General features: G+C 44.4%; 1 protein-coding gene across 2 annotated transcripts in view; it reads left to right on the top strand.

The window, feature by feature from the left end:
- Window positions 1-20563, top strand: part of AOAH (acyloxyacyl hydrolase) — a 973359-nt gene that overhangs the window by 665520 nt on the left and 287276 nt on the right. For both annotated transcript variants that reach the window (XM_086964832.1, XM_086964831.1), the window contains exon 13: window positions 4905-4987. In XM_086964832.1, the coding sequence (XP_086820958.1) occupies window positions 4905-4987 (83 nt within the window). The remainder of the gene's footprint in view (window positions 1-4904; window positions 4988-20563) is intronic.

Genomic DNA, 20563 nt, shown 5'->3' with positions numbered 1-20563 from the left:
CAGGGATGCCAGGAAGGCCCGGGTCCCTGGGGCCTAGTCCTGGTCAGGTCCCCCTCCGCATCCACCTGGGTGGACCGCTGCATCCCTGGAGACAGCCGGTGTAGCGCGGGTGAGCATGTCCCGTATCAACTGCTCGCGTTTGCCTTTTGTGGCTGCAATGATTAGTTGGGTTGGGTGTGAGTTATGAGGATCTGTCCTCAATACTGAAGTGCTCTGCTCCGTTCACCTCCCAGCAGGCCCTCCTTGCACTGGCTCCACCCACTGGCAGTCCCCTCAGCTCAGGGCAAGAGACACCAGGGGGATCATACCCACCTTCATTAGGCAGTCCGGTTGGGCAGATAGACAGTGAGTGCGGGGACGGGGGTACGTTGGGGCTCACTGTTCATACACCAGGGATGTCCAATCTGCTCCCAAGCAGCACAGCCCTGAACGCTGTGCTCCATCACTCTAGTCTCGGTTCTCACTGCGTCAGGAGCTTCAGGCTGGGGTCCACCAATAAGTGAAAGTCCATAGGTCGCACACTGCTCCACCCACCAGCGGGTATACCCCTGAGCATCATGGTAAATGCAGTTCTTTGAAGCGTGTGCGCTTTTCGTAGAGTCTCAAGTATAAATGCAAAGTTCCAGGCCAACTCTGGACACTGGTGTTTCAGGATTGTTATCCTTCATCAGCAGAGTTCAGCAGTTCTCCGGGGTTTGCTGTGCAGGCTGCCAAGTTTTATTGGGTCTGGTACCTCTCACGGCGCGCAGGTGCGTAACCAGAGCTCGTCAGCTCGTGTGGCTCAAGGGAGCAATATTAAGTGAAAGTCCATAGGTCGCACACTGCTCCACCCACCAGCGGGTATACCCCTGAGCATCATGGTAAATGCAGTTCTTTGAAGTGTGTGCGCTTTTCGTAGAGTCTCAAGTATAAATGCAAAGTTGCAGGCCAACTCTGGACACCGGTGTTTCAGGATTGTTATCCTTCATCAGCAAAGTTCAGGCAGTTCTTCGGGGTTTGCTGTGCAGGCTGCCAAGTTTTATCGGGTCTGGTACCTCTCACGGCGCGCAGGTGCGTAACCAGAGCTCGTCAGCTCGTGTGGCTCAAGGGAGCCATATTAAGTGAAAGACTAGACAGCAACCCCAGACGTACGCCTATTCCCTGCTGACGAAGGGTAACGACCCAGAAACATGTGTCCAGGGATGGCCGGGGGGAACCCGCTGGTGGGTGGAGCAGTGTGCGACCCCATGGATTACTGTTTATTAAGGCTCCCTTGAGCCGGTTGAGCTGACGAGCTCGGGATCATGCACCTGCGCGCCGTGGAGAGGTACCAGACCTGAGAACACTTTTGGCAGCCTACACAGCAACCCCAGACATACGCCTATTCCCTGCTGGCGAAGGGTAACGACCCAGAAACACGTGTCCAGGGATGGCCGGGGCGAACCCACTGGTGGGTGGAGCAGTGTGCGACCCCATGGATTACTGTTTATTAAGGCTCCCTTGAGCCGGTTGAGCTGACGAGCTCGGGATCACGCACCTGTGCGCCGTGGAGAGGTACCAGACCTGAGAACACTTTTGGCAGCCTACACAGCAACCCCAGACGTACGCCTATTCCCTGCTGACAAAGGGTAACGACCCAGAAACACGTGTCCAGGGATGGCCGGGGCGAACCCGCTGGTGGGTGGAGCAGTGTGCGACCCCATGGATTACTGGGGTCTACCAATAGACCCTCTGCGAATTGGGGGTAACTTCTGCGGGTGCGAATAGGAGGCAAGGCTTCCAGCACAGGGACTCTAAGGTGTTAATGTCACTCTGGCCCCTTAACCCGGCAACCAAGTTCCACTCCAGGCCCTAGGTTTTTGCGGTTCAGGGGACTTGCCGGGCCTGGAGGTTCCTAACGTGGCTGGAGACCACTTTCAAAGTCCTAATCAAGTCGTGTTCACAGCTGCTGGCGTAGGGCCTTTTCTAACCTCGACCTTCAGCGTTGCAGCATAGACCTCTCCCTGTCCCCTGTCTGGGTAGCCAAGTGCTGCTGTCACAGTAAGTAGTGTGGCGATCCATCTGTCCTTAAGTAGGGTGTCTGCCATCTTGTCTCTCCCCAGGTATGCCATGCCTGACAGGAAATGCCAGCAGTTGACACTCAGCAATGCCGCAGGCTCCCTGCAGTGCCCAGAGGGACCCCGTCATGCCCGTTTGTCTATTGGACATCTCCATAACAGTGGGAGGTGGTGCGAACCAGTCTACGGCCCCACAGTTCAGGATGATGCCATCTTCTCCTCTTCGTGTTCAGAAGTCCGGGCTGCAGCACTGCGATCTTGTCCCCCCACCCAGGGGCAGCGCGAGCCCAAAAACAAGAGATCGGCGGGCAAGGCAGCATGAGAGAAAAGCTGTCCGGTGTTTATGTCCTCCAGGGCACTGCAAGCTGCAGCTCTAAATGGTCTGAGTGGCAGAGGAGAAGAGGGCATGTCCTACTCCACCGTCACCTTGGCCGTGCCCCCACAGGGGTCAGTTTAATGCACTTACATGACCACTGTTGGCTCACCAACAGTGGATACATAGATAGGGATAGCAGGATGGTCTGACCAAACCAGAAGTAAAGGGTGCCCTGATCTCGAGATGTACGAGATTAGAAAATATAGGGTGAAGAATGTGCCCTAATCTGTGCATAGGAGTAAGGATAACCTGGGTGAGTTGTAAACTTTCTAGGTCCCCTAATAGTGTATTAACTACCGGACAGCTGACAATATCAAAATGTAAGTTGAAGTCACCTACCACCAAGAAATTAGAGTATCGGAGATCTAAAGAAAACAGAGTATCTGCTATAGAGGTGAAAAAAATGAATAAAGGGCTCGGTGGGTGATATATCAAGTCCCCTGGCACTGCAAAATTGTTAGTGAGAGCCAAGAAAAAGAAGGATGCTTCACAGCTGTCAATGGAGAGCTCGGAGAAGGTGCTGTGCAGTCCTTGCTTAAAAATCATAGCAATTTCTCCCCCTCTCTGCACCAACCTGTCCAGCCTAACAATAGCATAGCCTTGAGGAATGGTTTGCAGTATGTCTGGTTAAGAGTCTTCAATTAATCACGTCTCTGTCAGAAATACTGCATACAGCTCGTTTTCCTCGATAAAATCATGAACCTCAAGTTTATGTTATACTAATGACCTGCAGTTAAGGGAGGAAAACTTGGCAGAGTTCTGCGGCTGTTGCACCACACTTACCTCAGCTAATGATGACATGGGGGCCAGAATCGAAAAGCTGCAAAATGTGCATCAAGCCTCTGTATTGCAAAGGTTTGGTGAAAGACTACAGGCATCAGACGGGTCACTAAGTAATCCAACAGTTCCTGACTGGTATAGTGTATGGGGGCTGAACAAAATTGCCAGAGGCCCTGGCTCTTGGCACAGTCCGGGCGCAGACGGGTTTGCATTAAGCGCATCTTTGGTGCCCGGATGTGCACCCTTCATGTTAAAATAGCCAACCTCCTAAAAGTGGGCATGGCTATGAGAGTGACGACATGCCGAAAACCCGGAGGACAGCTTAAATCAAACTGGAGCCCAGAAGCTCCCCTCCCTACTGGAAGACTTCCCCTCCAGAAGGGAGTACTGGCAACCAGTCAACAGTAAAGAAAAATGGGGAAAAGGTAACTAATAAAATCAATAGGACACTATGGGGTGCCCCTTCCAAGATGGCGCCCACAGATAGTTGAGCCAGGCACCTCCATGTGGTGTAGCCACACACAAAGAAATGAGAGGAACGACAATACTACTAATTCTTCCAAAAATGTGCCAGCAGACTAGCGCTCCTCACGGGAGCCGAAGTATGACTTCTCAATGATAATTAGTTAGCAACCAGGGGACAGAGAGGACCATCCACCAATCTCTTCATCCGCCTAGCTACAAAGTGTAGGTTTGAGTCATGTCAGACCTGTTGTTTATCAGGAGGCAGCAGGCATGCAGCAGACACATTCTACGAAGACTTCTTCCTCCCCTAGTCTGATGTTTTCAGGGTGTCTTTCACTTTCAACCTGTCTTTTGTTTGAAAACTTTTCCCTTTTCCAGAAAGCCTTCTCCAAAGAAGTACTGGTCCGAAATATTTGTAAATGCTCTTTTACATGGTTTAGCTTGAAAACTGCGTTCCTTGTATTGGGGTAGAGAAAATAGGAATGTCTGCTTGAACTATTTAAGTTTCACTTAGATTGTAGACAAAAAAAGCACCATCTTAAAATCAATGAAAAGGTCCATCGTGGACGAACGACTATCGAACAGTTCAGTGGCAAGAATGCAAAAGAAAAAATAGTTTGATTTATAAGCAGCATAGTCATATCCCAGTGTGTGATCGCAAAACAATGGTGTAATAACATGTTTTCTTTCAGGTACATGGTTTAACAAAACATGTTTTCGTTCAGGTACACCGGTTAAGCTATTGGGACTAAAAAACCTTTTCAAAACTGTTGGAATTTACCTGACTTTTTCCAGAAAATAAAATTTCCTCTGATAGTTTTAACTGCCAAAGAGGATGACATAACAAAAAAAATCTATTTTGCTTCTTTAATATTTAGATATTTGCTCAGTGGGACAGTTGTTTTAAGCTTAAGACAACCACATGATAGGTTTTTGCCATGGACCATTCCATGTTCTCTACCTATAATTTTCCAACATACAGGCTACCAACCAAAATGGCTAATTTGAGGATTTTCATTAATATTGTCTATTTTAACATTAGCATAAATGAGATAAACCTTTATGAAACATCATGTTTTCTCTGACTGGTGAGTCCAGAGCAAAAGTAGGTGTCCTGTTACTTTCATTTTAGGTACTTGATAATTTTGGTGCGCGTGGTTAAAAATGCTTACACATAAACATAATGCATTTCATTGAAAACTATTGTATTGCCAAGTGTAACTGTGTTTCGCGGATTTCTTTTTCAGAGGTTGGACAGACTCCATTTACCTGCGCTTACGGGCAAGGAATCGCTGCAACCACAGGGACTACCAGAATATTTCTAAGAATGGTGGGTATCTCATTCTAATTTGATTAATTCTTCAAGCTGTACAAATAAAAGAAATGCTACATGAGTTCTTGGATGACAATAACATAGCTTCAGGAAATTCAAAATGCATGTCTTATGAACTGAATTCTTTTGTTGTTTAAAGGCAAACAATGAGCTTAACTTTGGTGGTTCCAGGTAATGAAATCAGAGTTGAAAATCTATAAAATGGTGTATCTCCGAGCAAAGAGCCTGATTTAGATGTTGGCAGATCAGGTCCCATTGCTGCTTTTTCAACGGTCTTCCTAACCACCGACTTGGCGGTCCACCCGCCGTATTTAGATGTTGGCTGGTCCGTAGACGAAAGACCGCCATAGTCCCGCCAACTCCATCAGGAATTCTCAACCTCATCGACATTTTTCTTAGGTGCAATGCAGTAGTGTTCATTTACCTACTCATCAAGGTAAAATTAACACACCTGTAGTGACACTTAAAAAAATGTGTTGTGGTGCTCGTGGGTGTTTTGCTTGTGTGAGCATCTTGGTTTCCCGTTCACTCTGACTCACTTCTCTGGGGTGGTAAGACCATACAATTGACTAATTATCACAGACTATTACGTTTACAGAACACTGATTACCGGTAGATTTAACTTTAGAAGAGCTTTACCATATATTCCAAAAGCATTTTTCATGAACTTTTTCAAAAGTCTGCAGTGTCAGGCATTATGCTATGCGAGTCCAATAGGGTTCTACACTACTCTTACTACTACAAAAGTGGGGAACCTAGATTTATCTACGGGGTGGTCGGCCTCACGTTGATGATTCCCATACTACAGTATTTCAGGAAAGTGGCAGAAGGGAGAGAAGCAAGAAAATCGCAGGAGGCTAAAGTGCTGTTCTCCAAGAACATAATTAGAGAACAACCCAGCATACCTGATGAAGGACAAGAGTTAAGAGAAAAACTGAAAAGAATAGAGAAATTTTACAAGGCAGAGTGTTCTAAATAGTGGGAGGGAACATGCCTGCAAGACTATCTGAATACTAATATAATTCCCAGGGGACTGGAAATATACACAATGCCATCCTATAAATCTCCAGACCCCAAGATGTTAGACGAATGGTCAGAGAATTCAAAGCAAAGCTCCAGGACCATGTTAGAAATCCTATACAGCTACTGACACACCCCATCATTCACCCATTCAGCTACTCACACTCCAACACAACCATTTACATACCCATTCACACATAGATACAAGCACTCACACATCTAGTCACTTACCCATACAGCCTCTCTCCAGTACAGCCACTCCCACACCCACTCAATTAACCAAACACCCACTTAAACAGCCACTCACTCACCCATACAGCCACACTCTGTGGATGAGTAACTGAAAGTGTGAGTGGTTGTATGGGTGTGTGAGTGGGTGTATGAGCGGTTGCGTGGGTGTTTGAGTGGATGTGTGAATGGTTCTGTGCATGATGTCATCAGTGATATCATCAGGGATGTCATTTGAGATGTCATCAGTGATGTCACTGGCAGTATCATGATTGATGTAATATGTGGGGTCATAAGCAGTGCATTGTGGGGGCGTAAGTTATAGTTAGCTCAGGTAACTATAACTGCTGAATTTCAAGTGTTTTGCATGAGTAAAATCTGAAACTATAATGTCCCTGTAACCTTTGGTTTTTATCAGTGAACATAAAAATGTAAATCTATATATATGCATTCTTTGGAGCAATTCATGAGGAAGGATCCCAATATAGGGCTTTTTAGGTTTCATGGATTTAAAATTACCATCTATGCTGACCATGTAGCTACATTTACTCCAAAGAACCAAGAAAATAAGACATCTAGGTATTATCAGTACAGAGAATATTGAGAATATTTCTTCCAGAACTCTAGCTAAGGTCAGAAATATTTCAACATTTTATTGAAAATGTGGCTTGAAGGTATGGCTTGAGGGTGTGGGTGTTTATATCTTTTGTAATTGATTGATTAGATTACAGAGGACTACAAGAATACAATGAAGGTGTTAGATACTGAGAACATTTAGGTACCAATTACTCATGCACTGGGCAATGAATACCTCAGTTAGAAGAGCAGCAGTGTGACAGAAGATGTAGTTTGAAACAATGCCCACTACATTTACAGGAACACGAGGGTTGGTTTTGGGGTGCTATAAGGGGTTAACTGTTTCATTGATGGAGTAGATGTGAACTTATATGGAGGAGTGAGAGGCTGCATTGGACAGAATGATAAAAAGGGCCTGCTGATAAATGTTGTGACAGACACTACAAAGGTAACTATAACTGCTGAATGTCACTGGTTTTGTACAAGTAAATTCTGAGCCTATCTTTAATGTCCCTGTAACCTTTGTTCTTTTCAGTGAATAGATCTCTCTCTCTCTCTCTCTCTCTCTCTCTCTCTCTCTCTCTCTCTCTCTCTCTCTCTCTCTCTCTCTCTCTCTCTCTCTCTCTCTCTATATATATATATATATATATATATATATATATATATATCCTACTGGCGGTCGCCAGTAGGTAGTTATAGTTAGGATTTCTTTCAATGCAAAATCTCAAAATTCTATTTGGAATAACTTTGGCGCCGGTTGATGAATCTGCCTAAAAATGTCCTCAAATTTGCCTCGCGAAGCTCCGGTCCTTACTTGAAAGTTTGGGGGGGATTCGTCAAGCGGGGGCCGAGATAAAAGGGGGGTCCCAAAACGTGTTTTCCCCATGTTAATTTCCATAGGGTGGTCGAACTCACTTTTAGCCCGAACGGCTGAATGGATTTCCACCAAACTTGGCAAAATTGTAGGGACTGGTAGCCCGATGTGCCTTTGCTATGTCTCAAGATATGTGCTCCAGTGGATTTTGAGTAATTTAGGTTAAAAAAATAAATATATATCTATGGCCGCGCCCCGGTACGCGCACCGGGGAGCGCAGCGGGCGCGACACGCGAGGTGCGCACGGAAAGCTGATTGGCTCTCGGGTGTCTGTAAACATTCGAAACAGTCCGGACCGGCCGCCATCTTGTGTCTCGGTAGGATAGAGACACAAGAGGTGGAAAAATAAAAGAGAGAAATGACCATAAGGGGGCAGGGTAGACCCCCCCTGACTTTTAGGTTGGATGTGGGGGCTATAAAAGGGCCCCCCGGTGCAAAATATATTTTTTTTGATTAGCGCGGGGGGAGCGCCTGGTACGCGCACCGGGGAGCGGCCCATGGGGAAAGAAGAATGACACAGTTATTAAAAAATTTAGCCTTTTTTTATAAATTGGAGGTAGTTCTAAAAAGAACTATTTTTTTTCTTCTTTAGTTTTTTTATATTTTTTTGTGTTTTTGGAACATTTTGTACTTTTTTTGGCTTTTATGAAGTATTTTATTTTTTTTGGTATTTTTATGGGGATAAACGAAAAAACAGGGAATTGAAAATGGCTCAACTGGAGCAGAAAAAAAAATAAGAAAAAAATAAGAAAAAAATAGAGTTTTTTGGGGCATTTGTGGTTGTCCCCAGCAAGGACGATGAGCTTTATGCTCAGTTCACCATAGGAGATGGTCTTACCACAATGTATACATGTTATACGGAAATCCCCAAACCGTGGCTGAATGTTAGGGATCGTCTCCCTTGCCTCTGGTCCCGTTGGAGTGGGTTGATTTCTTTGGGAGGTGGAGCTTGAAGATTGGGGAAGGTTACTGGCCAGTTCCCTCATCTCTGCAGCAGAATAGTTGATTGGATGCCTGCGCTGCATGTGGCGAATCATGGTGTTGTTTCCGAAAGAGTATTTCTTATTAGGGTTTCCCCTGGAAAGTTCCACGCCACAGATTAGGCAAGTCACCTTGGCCGCATTTACTTTTTTTTTCCCTATGGGATCGAAAAAAACTCCCATACAATGTGTGGTTTTGGCTGGTATGGGGTATTGTGTTCTTGCAGCCATCTTCTCCTCCCCTCCTCCTCCTCCTCCTCCTCCTCCTCCTCCTCCTCCTCCTCCTCCTCCTCCTGTTGACCACCAATGTAATCTTGTGGTGGTCCTCTTGGTGGTTGTGGTGGTGGTGGTGGTGCAGATGCTCCAGCTGCTGCTGCTATTGAAGCCATTTCAAAGTACAAAATATACCTGAAAGATTGCAAAACAGGTCTTCCTAAGTCAAAGGACAAAGTCAGAATAAGGAAAAAAGGTGGGGTCTTTCATCATTTGGAAAAAAAAGGCCTGAACCAATGAGAAGTGTTATTTTCAGGTCACAAGACCAGGGATTTCATCATTATGAAACCAAAACTGTTCTGCACCAATAAAAAGTGTTATTTTCAGGTCACATGACCGACGCGCTTACGCGGCGCGCCCCCGGGCGCGTCGCGTAAGCGCGTCACATGATTACGTTGCGCGATCGTATTCGCTCGAGTGCTTCCGGGTGCGCTTACGCCGTGCGTATCACGTGGACACGGCTACGCGATACGTCACAATGATATTTTCGTTTGCGGCAATAGCGCTAACGGGACGCTCTCCCTGGAGCGCGCCCTGGGAGCTTCAAAAGACTACGCTTTCCGGGGCGCTCACCGGGGCGCACCCCGGGAGCGCTCCAGGGTAAAAAAATAAATATATATATATATATATATATATACATTAAAAACATTTTTTAAATACAAATAAAATATAGGATTCATTCTTTTTCAAAAATATTACATTTTATAGCTATAGACATTTGCTATTAACAAAATTTTGAAATTCAAAGAAAAAAATATAGGTTTGGGGCCTTATATATAGTTAGGAATTAGCATTTAAAAAACCTATGAAATTCACTGAAAAAACTATAGGTTTCACATCCGTTATAGTTAGGAATTAGCATTTAAAAAACCTATGAAATTCACTGAAAAAACCATAAGTTTCACACCAGTTATAGTTAGGAATTAGCATTTAAAAAACCTATTAAATTCACTGAAAAGCCATAGGTTTCACACCAGTTATAGTGAGCTGGAAATTTTACTGACATAAAACCATTGAAATTCCACAGTTAGTTGGACTCACTATAATTTGCGCGTGTAATGCACTGCTGATGACGTCACATATTACATCACTCATGACATGGTCAGTGACATCACTCATGACATCACTGATGACACCATCCTTGTGACAGAGTGACAGACCTCCTTTCATTGTAACCCTTGAAACACATATTCAAAAATAGAAACTAAAATTTTCAAAAAAAAGGAGATACCCATACCAGTTACAACAACCAATTCAGTAATTCCACCATTTATATACACATCCACTAATTCACCAACAGTTCTATGTAGTCACTCATACATATACTCATTCATCATATGTAGTGATACACCTATACATCCTGTAACACATCGACAGTCTTCCAAAAGTTACTCACACACATACTCACACATGCAAATAAACTATTGAACATCCATTTATTTGCATATAGAACTATACACACACTACCACTTTACTTCTATGGAAATTTACACATACTTACTCTCTTAAACAATCACTTATAGAAACACATAGGAGGGGGGAATCTCTGACAGAGGCATGTTTTCTTAACTTTACTTGCACAGATGAATTCATACTGGTGAAACACACCTGAAAACAAGTGAGGCCACTTCTGCCTGCACTTCTGCACAGGCTCCTGCCCCTGCTGAATATGCATAAATTAATGGGCCAGCCCAATGAGAAAGAGGGAGTCACACCTCTGCCAATTGAAAAAAGGGAGGTAATGGACGCCAATCTGCCTCCAGAAAGGCCACTCAGGCCCCCACTGGGCCGCTGGCAGGATCCAAACACAGGCACCGCCCATATCGGCCCCCTGGCTGCTCAGAAAAGCAGCCCACAGCGAATACTTGCTCTATCACTGACCCCGCGGCCATTGCCCGAGTTCAATCCGACCCTGCCCACCACACACACAAACAATGCTCCTCCACCTCCTCCACCCTCCAATTCCAGAACAGTGTAGGCAGCAACACACAGGTTTATGTTTCTTCCCAAACACAATCTTTGCTTTTCTGTACTCACATTGTCTATGCGGTACTGCGAATACCCACGTGGAGGGATCCCGAAGGGGTGGCAGGGCAGCAGGCCCACCCTCCCTCAAGACAAGGAAGGTGCCTCCTCAGGCAGCAGCGCATGGCTCTGGGGACAACTGTTTTTCATTAGGGGAGCCCCCCACCCCTGTACCTCCCACAGTAGCCACCCTGCCTACCCACCATGAGCCGCTGTCTAAAAATCTATCAGTCAAGAATGCATGCCATCATGCAAACCATGCAGCAAATTTATGCAATGAAGTTGAATACTCAAATTACGTTAAAGAACATATTGCGGCATTATAGCTGTGCATCTCCTTTAGCTGCAGAATCCCTAAAAAAAACACTCAGTTTATTTCCTTGTCTTTGGACGTTGTTTCTGTAATATGTCCGCCAGCGAACACAGCACGGACATCTGCTGCAGGCTGCCCTCGGCCCATTGAACATTTGGCAGCAGACATTTGATTGCATTTTGAAATATGCAAATGAGCTCAATTAATCTGGACCCTCAGACAATTGATAGTTCACCTGACTGTCATTGCAGAGACCTGGAGGCCTCTCTCTATGCATCATTAAGTCCTGGATCTTTTTTCCCCTTGATGAGTCTCCCGTTCATCATTGTCCTATCGTATTAGATGTGTTGCAAGTGGTGTCGCCCTTTATTATAGTTTAATGCGGTTTTAAACCATGTCCTAATTAAAAGAAAAGGTTGTTCGAGCCTCCAATCTCTGCCGCGGGTTTCTGGAATATAACTTAGCGGGCAGAATTACATTTTCAATTACAGTTAATCACAGCTCTGACAAAAATAACACAACACCAGCAGAACGGAGCGATAAAAATGATAGTGTATTTCATTTTATACAAGTTAAATAGGTGTTGTGAGTGGTATCTAGGTACAAATGTTGAGGTAATGTTTAATAAATAACATAGAAACATTGTGGATCAGTCTAGCTCCCCACACATCCACCCACAAACGTGTGACAACTGTGCTTCTCTAGTAAACAATTTCCCTTGCCTCGGCTCACTGGCTTTGTTGCCCTGCTGTAGCTTTCAGTAAGAAATTTACCAAACTTTATTTGAGTGGGGCAAATGCAATACACCCCCATTTATATGTGCAGTTTGCTTGGTTATGGACATGACTTACTTCAGTGCTGGTGGCGCCTGGTGCGACAATCATTTTTGGCACCCTCACACCCTATGACTGCCTCCTCGGATTCTCTCACTAACACCAGGCAGAAGTGACCCTCATCTCTCCAATCATAAGTTATTGCTAAACACAGCGCCCCCTTAAGGTCAGCGCCCTTCCACAGGTCAGCACCCAGAGCGGCTGCACTGGTCGCTATGACCTAAAGCCGGCAATGGTTATGGGTGATTCAACGGGTGCAGCATCATTTACCACAATGTGATAACCGAAGACGAGTGTCCTGGGCATGCAGTCACTTGTGTGCTGTGCTTGCCTTCCCATGTTGAAGGTGGTTGTTTTTCTCCCTAGATTGAAAATTAAATGAATAGTTATGTTTGGGTCTATCTCGCTCATCTTGCCCAGCCTATGAAGCACACTGTTTTGGCTAAGGATTGTTTTTGTGGCCTTTAATAAAGGAATTTTGTAGTGCACCTCGTAGCATTCTGTGTCCAGTGTCTGGTATGGTGGATAGTTGTCCCTCATGGATCAGATCCCAATTACAGACTTAAAGGTGGTACTCGGAAGCTTGCAGGTACAGGAGGCAGGTGACTGCACAGCGCATGTGCTCAAGAGTCACCATCTACCAAGAGTGAAAAACGGTTCTAACACATCATTTCTGTTCTGAATTCCAGCTATTGTAAGAAAGAATATATATTGCTTTTACTCATTCCAGGTTGGCTTGTATGGTATTTTTCCAATCGTAATTTGTAATACTGCTCCTGGAGTGGTAAACGGCTTTTGTCATTTTACAGCTTGGCGTGGGTGGCACTGTGCTAATCCTATGCATACAAACTTTGCTAGAAAAACAGACGTTTGCTCTCCACCTAAACTTAAAAACTACCCAGAGTTCCCTGCTTCTTTTGTTGCATAATTTATGTGGCACTCTAACCCTGAAAGGGTATTGCTTCTATCTATCTATCTATTTATCCAGCGACGGCTCGTGGAGGGAGTTACGGTGGGGCAGGAGGGTGGGGAGGGGGAGGGGCAGGGCGGAGGTTGCTAAAAACCGGCATATGGATAATTGCAGGTAAGTAAACAATTTAACTAATAAAACGAATTTCGTAGTGCGCCTTGCATCGCAAAATGCAATGCAGTGCGAGCTACGAAATTCGTTTTATTAATTAAATTGTTTACTTACCTGCAATTATCCATATGCCGGTTTTTAGCAACCTCCGCCCTGCCCCTCCCCCTCCCCACCCTCCTGCCCCACCGTAACTCCCTCCACGAGCCGTCGCTGTATTTATCTATCTATTTATCTATCTATCTATCTTTCTCAGAGTACTTCTATGTGCCCTTTGCTTGAATAAGAGAGGGTGCTGCTCAAACATATTGAGATGCCAAATAAATTAATCCTTAATGTACCTCCCTTCCTGTCAAACGATGTCTTATATAAATAAGGGAAAACTCAATGTGACAGTGGTGCTCCGTAAACCTGAGTAGTTTATGTCGCGCTGGACTTTTCAGGATGCACTGGTAGCGTCTTCACACTATGTTTTTGCATCACAGGTCAGGCAGCAGTTCTATCCTTTATGGTACAGATACTGCCATGATGTAAGTTTTCACAGCACCCCAGTACATAGTGCAATTGAAACTTTCACAGGGTTCGAATGTGCAGTTGGCATAGCTCAGAAAATGACAGAGGAACATAGCAACAGAATATTGCAAAGGACTGTTATCTATACACATACCCCTGCCATTTAATTCTAAACTTTAAAAAAAACATAGAATACCCCTTTGGAGAGGTTGGTAGTCTACCATGTCTTTATACAGAGTTTCATTTCTTTAATTCTTGCAATATCTCTCAAGCTAAAGTTTGACCAAGCTTCTAGTCTCTAATTGATAGGGAACAATTTAGAATTGAAATTCTGGGGCCTTAAAACACATACTTTCAAGTTCCGGAGATAAATAATCCTGGGGAAAATGGTTGGACAGCATGGGATAGACTTGGGGCTCTACGTCCCTCAAGCATGGCAATGAGCAACACTGCTGGCTGTATGCTGTTGCAAAGTAAATATTCCATAGCTGTCTATGTCTCTCTTATGTCTTTCTTTCGATTCTCCCAGTCTTTACTTTATTTCTTTCATCACTATGCTCCCTCTTTCATATTACTGCTGTCATAGCCATGTGCCTTCTTGCTTCTCATTTCAAAAGTCTGACCTGGTATAATTATCTGCCTGGGTGACCTACGTCAAGAACCCCATGTACAGTGTTTATAGGATTTTTGTGTGATATCTAGCAGGCCCAAACAGGTATGTTAAAAACGTTTGTGGGATCAGAGGACAAACATTTAGCAAGGCCTCTCTTTGTTTACAATTCAAGGAGCAACTCATAATTTTGCAATTAGGAAAGGAAAAATACAGTTTTTGGTGCAGCCTAGTTTTGCAGTTGTGTTATGTGCATCACAAAGGAACAGGCCAATCCTCCTTCTTACATAAATTGATGTTGTATCAGGAGAGTGGGTCCCCCAAAAGAAAGGGGCCTGGGGAAAGGACCCCCTGCTGCCTTCCCCTTATGACAGCCCTGCACCCAAAGTGGTACTGCTTTTAGCATGGGTGACTAGCTTGCTCATGCACAGGTCATGACGTGACTACCGGTTGGTTATGGGTGATAGTCATCTCAGTTCAGAAGGCAGAATTCTTTGTATTGACCTTCCTTCGATCAAGTCAGATTTAGCAGGTCTGCCTGAGGTCTGAGCGATGGAAAACCTGAACAACAAATGGTCGCAAAGGGCATGGCCTCTTCTAAACCAGTTGGTAAAGAAGATGGAATGTCTCCTCTGATCATGTTTCCAGCTATGTAACAACAGTATACCAAGCAACAGTCAATGATTACCTACAAGAGTGTCTCAATATGAAACTCTATGGTCATTATGGAACGCCTGCCATTGGTGTGGCTGTGCCTATTGTGTGATACGGATGTCTATGGGATTAAACTATATCCACCGAAGATGTACTTGGAATTAATTGCCTCACTTTAAAATGTCAAGTTTCCTTTTTAATCTGAATGTCTGTTGGCATGACACTAACTGCCACTGTTTTTGGATCGGAGTTGGCCCTATAGGGCAGAACATAAGTTAAGCTTTTGATGTCAAGGACTTCTGTACGCAGGCTAGATGAAAGACCTGAATCAGAAACAGAAGGTTTGGCTGTTCCACCTGAAGGAGCAGGTGACATACTACAGGACGACTGAAGAATAAAGTCCCATTGTACATGCATCTGAAGAGAAGGAAGTAGACTACCTGGTGAACTGAGAACCTCACTGACTCACATAGGAAACCAGGTCTTATGAGCTGGGTTACTGTCTTAAGGTTGAGGAGCCTGTCCAAGGCAAGTGCATTGCTATGCTGCCGATTGGACTACAACATTTTGCTCAACATGACCATTATAACATAAGGGTAAACAGTTTTCTTTGCAGATTGCCAGAAGAGCTCTCCCTCCCAGGACCTCAGCTGCCGGCAGGCATATTGTTGACCTTGACTTTTCCTGTATTGATCAGCCACCACCACAAACAAAAATCACTGCATTGTCCTAACCACTCTTTTGCATGAAGAGAATTTAGACAAAATATCGGGAAACAAATATTGCATTACAAAACTATTGTGTCAGGAATATCGGGATTACGTAAATATTGTTGAAAGGAATATCAAAAATAAAAATACAGTTTTAACTTTTGTTTTTAATTTCGTTGAAAAAAATATTGATGTAAAAAATGTTGTATTTAACATTGTTTGTCAGTTTTTCTACGTATATAATTTCTTGTAGTGTGTTTAATTGTATATGTTTGGTAATTGTTTTACTTGTGTTTTTAGTAAGATAAATTCTTTGTTATGAAATTGTTGAAATTAGCAATTTTCGTTGGAATTATGTTAAATTATGGATTTATATATATTTTTTGTAGCAGGATGTTGGTTTTTTAGGGGATAAGGGTGGTAAGTTTTTTAAAGAGTGTATATTTTAAAGTACAATTTAGGGTAAGAAAAGTTAATGATATGCAAATTATTATTTTCTAATTCTTTTTTTTACATTTTTAATTTAATATTCATTAAAAATATATATTAATGGTTTTAGTGTTAAATAATATTTTGTTTAAACATTTTAAAAAAATTACAATTTGCACAATAACAATAAACTTATTTTAATGAATTGAATAAATGTTTCAAAATGTATACATTTTCTGAAATATAATCTAATGTGAAATATAAAAATATATATAACTAAAATATTTAAATATATATTAATTGTACAAAATGTAATCTAATGTATTTTTCCAGAAAGTGCAATTTAAAAAAAAAGAATCAAAAAGCAAAAATAACAGAATTTAAAAATATTTTGATATACATTTTTTTAAATGTAATTTGTTTTTGAAATATATATTCAAAAATAACCAAATTCATTTTCAATTTATTATTTCAAATATATATTTTAATGTTTACAATAAAATTGGTTTAAAATATCATTTTAAATTCTGTTTTTTAATTTAAATTATGATTTTTTTATGGTATAAAGTGTAGGACTGGTAGCAATTTTATGTTATTAATTTGTAATTGTAATCGATTTTTAAATATCTTGATTAAATATGTCTATATATGTCTACGGTTCTGGATAGTTTAAATGTAATATTGAATTTTAAAGTTAAGAAATTGTGTCTGAGTATGGGGTATTTATTGTGTATATAAAATGTTTATTTTGTATGTGTGAAAGTTAGAAGTTTTTCTGTTGATGTGCATATGGGTAATTTTTGCTTTTTAATGTCTAACATCTTATTCAAGTAGTTTAGATTGGAGTGGGAATAGTAAATGGTACCCCCTTGGCGTCCAACACCTTCCTCAATATGGTTAGACTGCAGTGGGAATAGTAAATATAAACCCTTTAGTGTTCAACACCTTCCTGCAATATGTTTAGGCTGGAATGGGAAAAGTAAATGTCATCCCTTTATTGTCCAACACCTTTCTCAATATGGTTAGACTGGAGGGGGAATAGTAAATATTATACCTTTGCCGTCCAACACCTGCCCCAATATGGTTAGATTGGAGTGGGAATAGTAAATGTCAACCCTTTAGTGTCCCACACCTTTCCCTATATGGTTAGTGTTACCGGACAATAAAAGGAACCACGTAATGGATGCTCAATCAGAAGGTGTTTATTTAGAAAAAGTGTCCAGAGGTGGGTAACTCTAGGAATCCTTCACTCCTTTGTCCCCGGTTCTCTTCCTCTGTATCAATCCTTTCCTTATCGCTCCTCGTTGTTCTTTTGCTTTGTGGAATAGTCTGTCTTTGTTGTCCGTCTTTTTTCCAGTCTTCTTCTGTATCGAAGCATCCTCGGGCCGCACAACAAAATGAATAAGTGTTGATTTCTTCACCAAACACCAGAGGATGTGTGAATAAAGGGATGGATAGGGGTTCCATAGAATACAATTAAAGTTATCCAACTCAAAGCGATAGGATGTCAGTAAAAGGGATTTGGACAGAAGAAACCAAGCCGGGTGGTTTTCCCTCCCTTGGAATTCCGAGCCCACATGCTCACTTCAGCCCGAGTTTCACTTTCACCCTTGCGGGCTATAACCCATCATCAAAAGAAGACAAAATGTGCATAAACATTACTCTCTTTCCCTGAAAGAAGAGGCCCTACTCCCAAGGTCCCCGAGTTGCCCTCTACAGCCCCATGAGGTAAGCACGAGTAAAGAACCAGCTGCTCTCATAATGGCTGGTCGTCCCGTTACTTGCCTGAGGCCGTGACTCGATAATGAAGCCACAGCTACCTCATCCATTTGGTCTTCCCCTTAGATGGTCGGCACCGCCACTCTCCTTCATCTCTCATCCTGACTGGTCTGGATCTCGTCCTCCATATTTAGATCCTCACTCAGGACTCTCAGCTCCAGTGTCGGCGTCTCCCCTTCCTCCAAGCCTACTGTCTACTCCCTCCTCCTTCTCTGAGGCCTCCTCCCGTACTTCCAAGGCTGAAAGTGGCCATTGGCCACACCCCATTGTGGACTTCAGGCAATCCCTCACGGTACCCCCGGGGTTCCTGGGGTTCTCCTCCGGGGGGCCCCTGTCACAGTTAGACTGAAGTGGTAATAGTAAATGTCACCCCTTTAGTGTCCAATGCCTTCCCCAATATGGTTAGACTGGAGTTAGAATAGTACATGTCACCTCTTTAGTGTGCTACACCTTCCCCCAATATGGTTAGATCAAAGTGGGAATAGTGAACGTTACCCTTTTACTGTTCAACACCTTCCCTTATATGGTTAGGTTGGAGTGGAAATAGTCAATGCAACCCTTTTACTGTCCAACACCATCCCTAATATGATGAGATTGGAGTAGGAATTTTAAATGTCACCCCTTTAGTGTCCAACACCTTCCCCAATATGGTTAGACTGGAGTGAGAATAGTAAATTTCACCCCCTTAGTGTTCAACACTTTCCACAAATCAATTTAGATAGAAAGTGTTCAACACTTTCCACAAATCAGTTTAGATAGGAGTGGGAATAGTAAGGCCATGATTCTGACCGCAGCGTTGGCAGTTAGGAGAAAGATGACAATGCAGCGGCATCCTGACCGCCGTGTTTGAAGTTGACTGCCATGCCGGGTCCTGTTTATGGCCCGGATCTGCCTTGCTGCCGACGTTTTCATGGCGGGATCCCTGCCATGAATAGGTCGGCAGGGGGGGGTGGCTAGCAGCCGATGAAGGTGGCTGCCTAAGCGGAGTGCTCCGCGATCCAGCCTGCAATAATCCTGATATACCGGACCTCGAGACCCCCACCATTGCTAGGGGAAACGGAGGCCCCCCTTCGGAGGTGACGATCGGGGGATAAGGAAACCGGGAAAGCCCACGGAGACAAGCTGGTGAGCTGACCTGTGCGCAGCGCAGAAGGACCCCAAAACGGCGCCCATGACAAGCAGACTTGACCCTGAGGCCCGGCGCGAGGGGAGCGATCAGGGGCAAGCGAGGCTCCACAAGATTGAAGGACCTGAGGTGGGGACAACCCGGAGACCCGCGCACACAGCCTGCCGAGGAGGAAAGGTGTCGGTGCTTTGAGGAACGGAAGGAAAAAGAGGCCCCTTCCCTAGAATCCAGGCCTGCGACACACGGAGGCACGGCGGTGCACAACAAAAGGAGAGAGCAGACCCGCGACTCGAATAGCCCTGAATGCTCCCACGATTAGACACGAAAGATCCGAATTGCATGAGAGCTGCGGCACACCGGCAGAGCCAAGAGCATTGCGGTCAGTACAATTGGAGGATTCAAGTGGAGAACAATAATAAGAGCGGGGAGCACTTGTTGGGGCCAGCGGTGCGATCCTGAGTGCGGAGGAGCAGCAAGGACCCCCAGAGGGACGGGGAAACAAGAGAGACAGGGTTGCCTGCAATCCCAGAGAACAACCCAGAAGGGAGGAAGGCTGGAATTAACGGAAGGCGCGCAGAGGTGCACAGTGCACAGAGAGCGTTTTGGAAATATAACCAGTGCCAAGAACAATATTTGCTGGGGCTCCAGCAGGAGACCTCTAGCCCCAGAACTGAATCCAAGATGGCGACCGTAGAACCCGTAAGCAGTGGGAACTGGAAGGCCACAAACTAAGAGAACAGAACAGTGGTAAGTGAGAGCCCGGGGAGACGGGCCCAGGTAGCGATTGCCCACACACAGCCACACCCGACAGTGATAGGTGCGGGACTTTCACTGATAGTGCCGCCCGGCGCCGGACACAGGGCCCTGCCAGACCGCTAACGGACAGAAGCAAAGGGCTTCGCCCGAGGAGGACAAAGACGAGGGATATCACTGAAAGTGCGAGTGATCAGCAATACCCACGGGGAGGGTTCAGTACCAATTGAACTGGGTGTACCTGGTGATGGGGAAGCCGAAAGGGAGCAAAAGCGGCACCCATCCACCAACGGAAGGGAGGTTACCCGACCACGAAGAGAAGGGAGAAACTGAGCAAGCACAGGACCCCCATCTGCAACAGCAGCTAGATAAAATCCTAGAGACAATAACGGACACCCGAACAGCGCTCCAGCAAGATATAGCGCGGTAGCCACGGGATTAGGCTTGCTGAGGGCCGATCATGGCAAGCTGGCCGACAGAGTCACGTCAATAGAGGGAGCACTGCAGGTCATCGAACCACTACAAAAGGACCTCAAAACTTTAATGAATGATGTACTAGAGCGTGTGGTTGCCTTAGAAAAGAGAGCGGAGGACGCAGAAGGGCGCAATCGCCGGAACAACATCCGAATAGTAGGACTTCCGGAGAAAATCGAAGGATCGGACATGGTACAGTATCTGGAGTCCTGGCTTACAACTGTGGTGGTGCCAGACGGGTTATCCACCTATTACACCTTGGAAAGGGCCCATAGAGTGCCGGCTGAAGAATAAAGTCCCATTGTACATGCTTCTGAAGAGAAGG

The sequence above is a fragment of the Lissotriton vulgaris genome, chromosome 4_1 (assembly GCF_964263255.1).
Source record: "Lissotriton vulgaris chromosome 4_1, aLisVul1.2, whole genome shotgun sequence".
Taxonomy (NCBI): Eukaryota; Metazoa; Chordata; class Amphibia; order Caudata; family Salamandridae; genus Lissotriton; species Lissotriton vulgaris.
The sequence above is the reverse complement of the archived record's forward strand: the minus strand, read 5'-3'. Positions and strand labels throughout refer to the sequence as shown.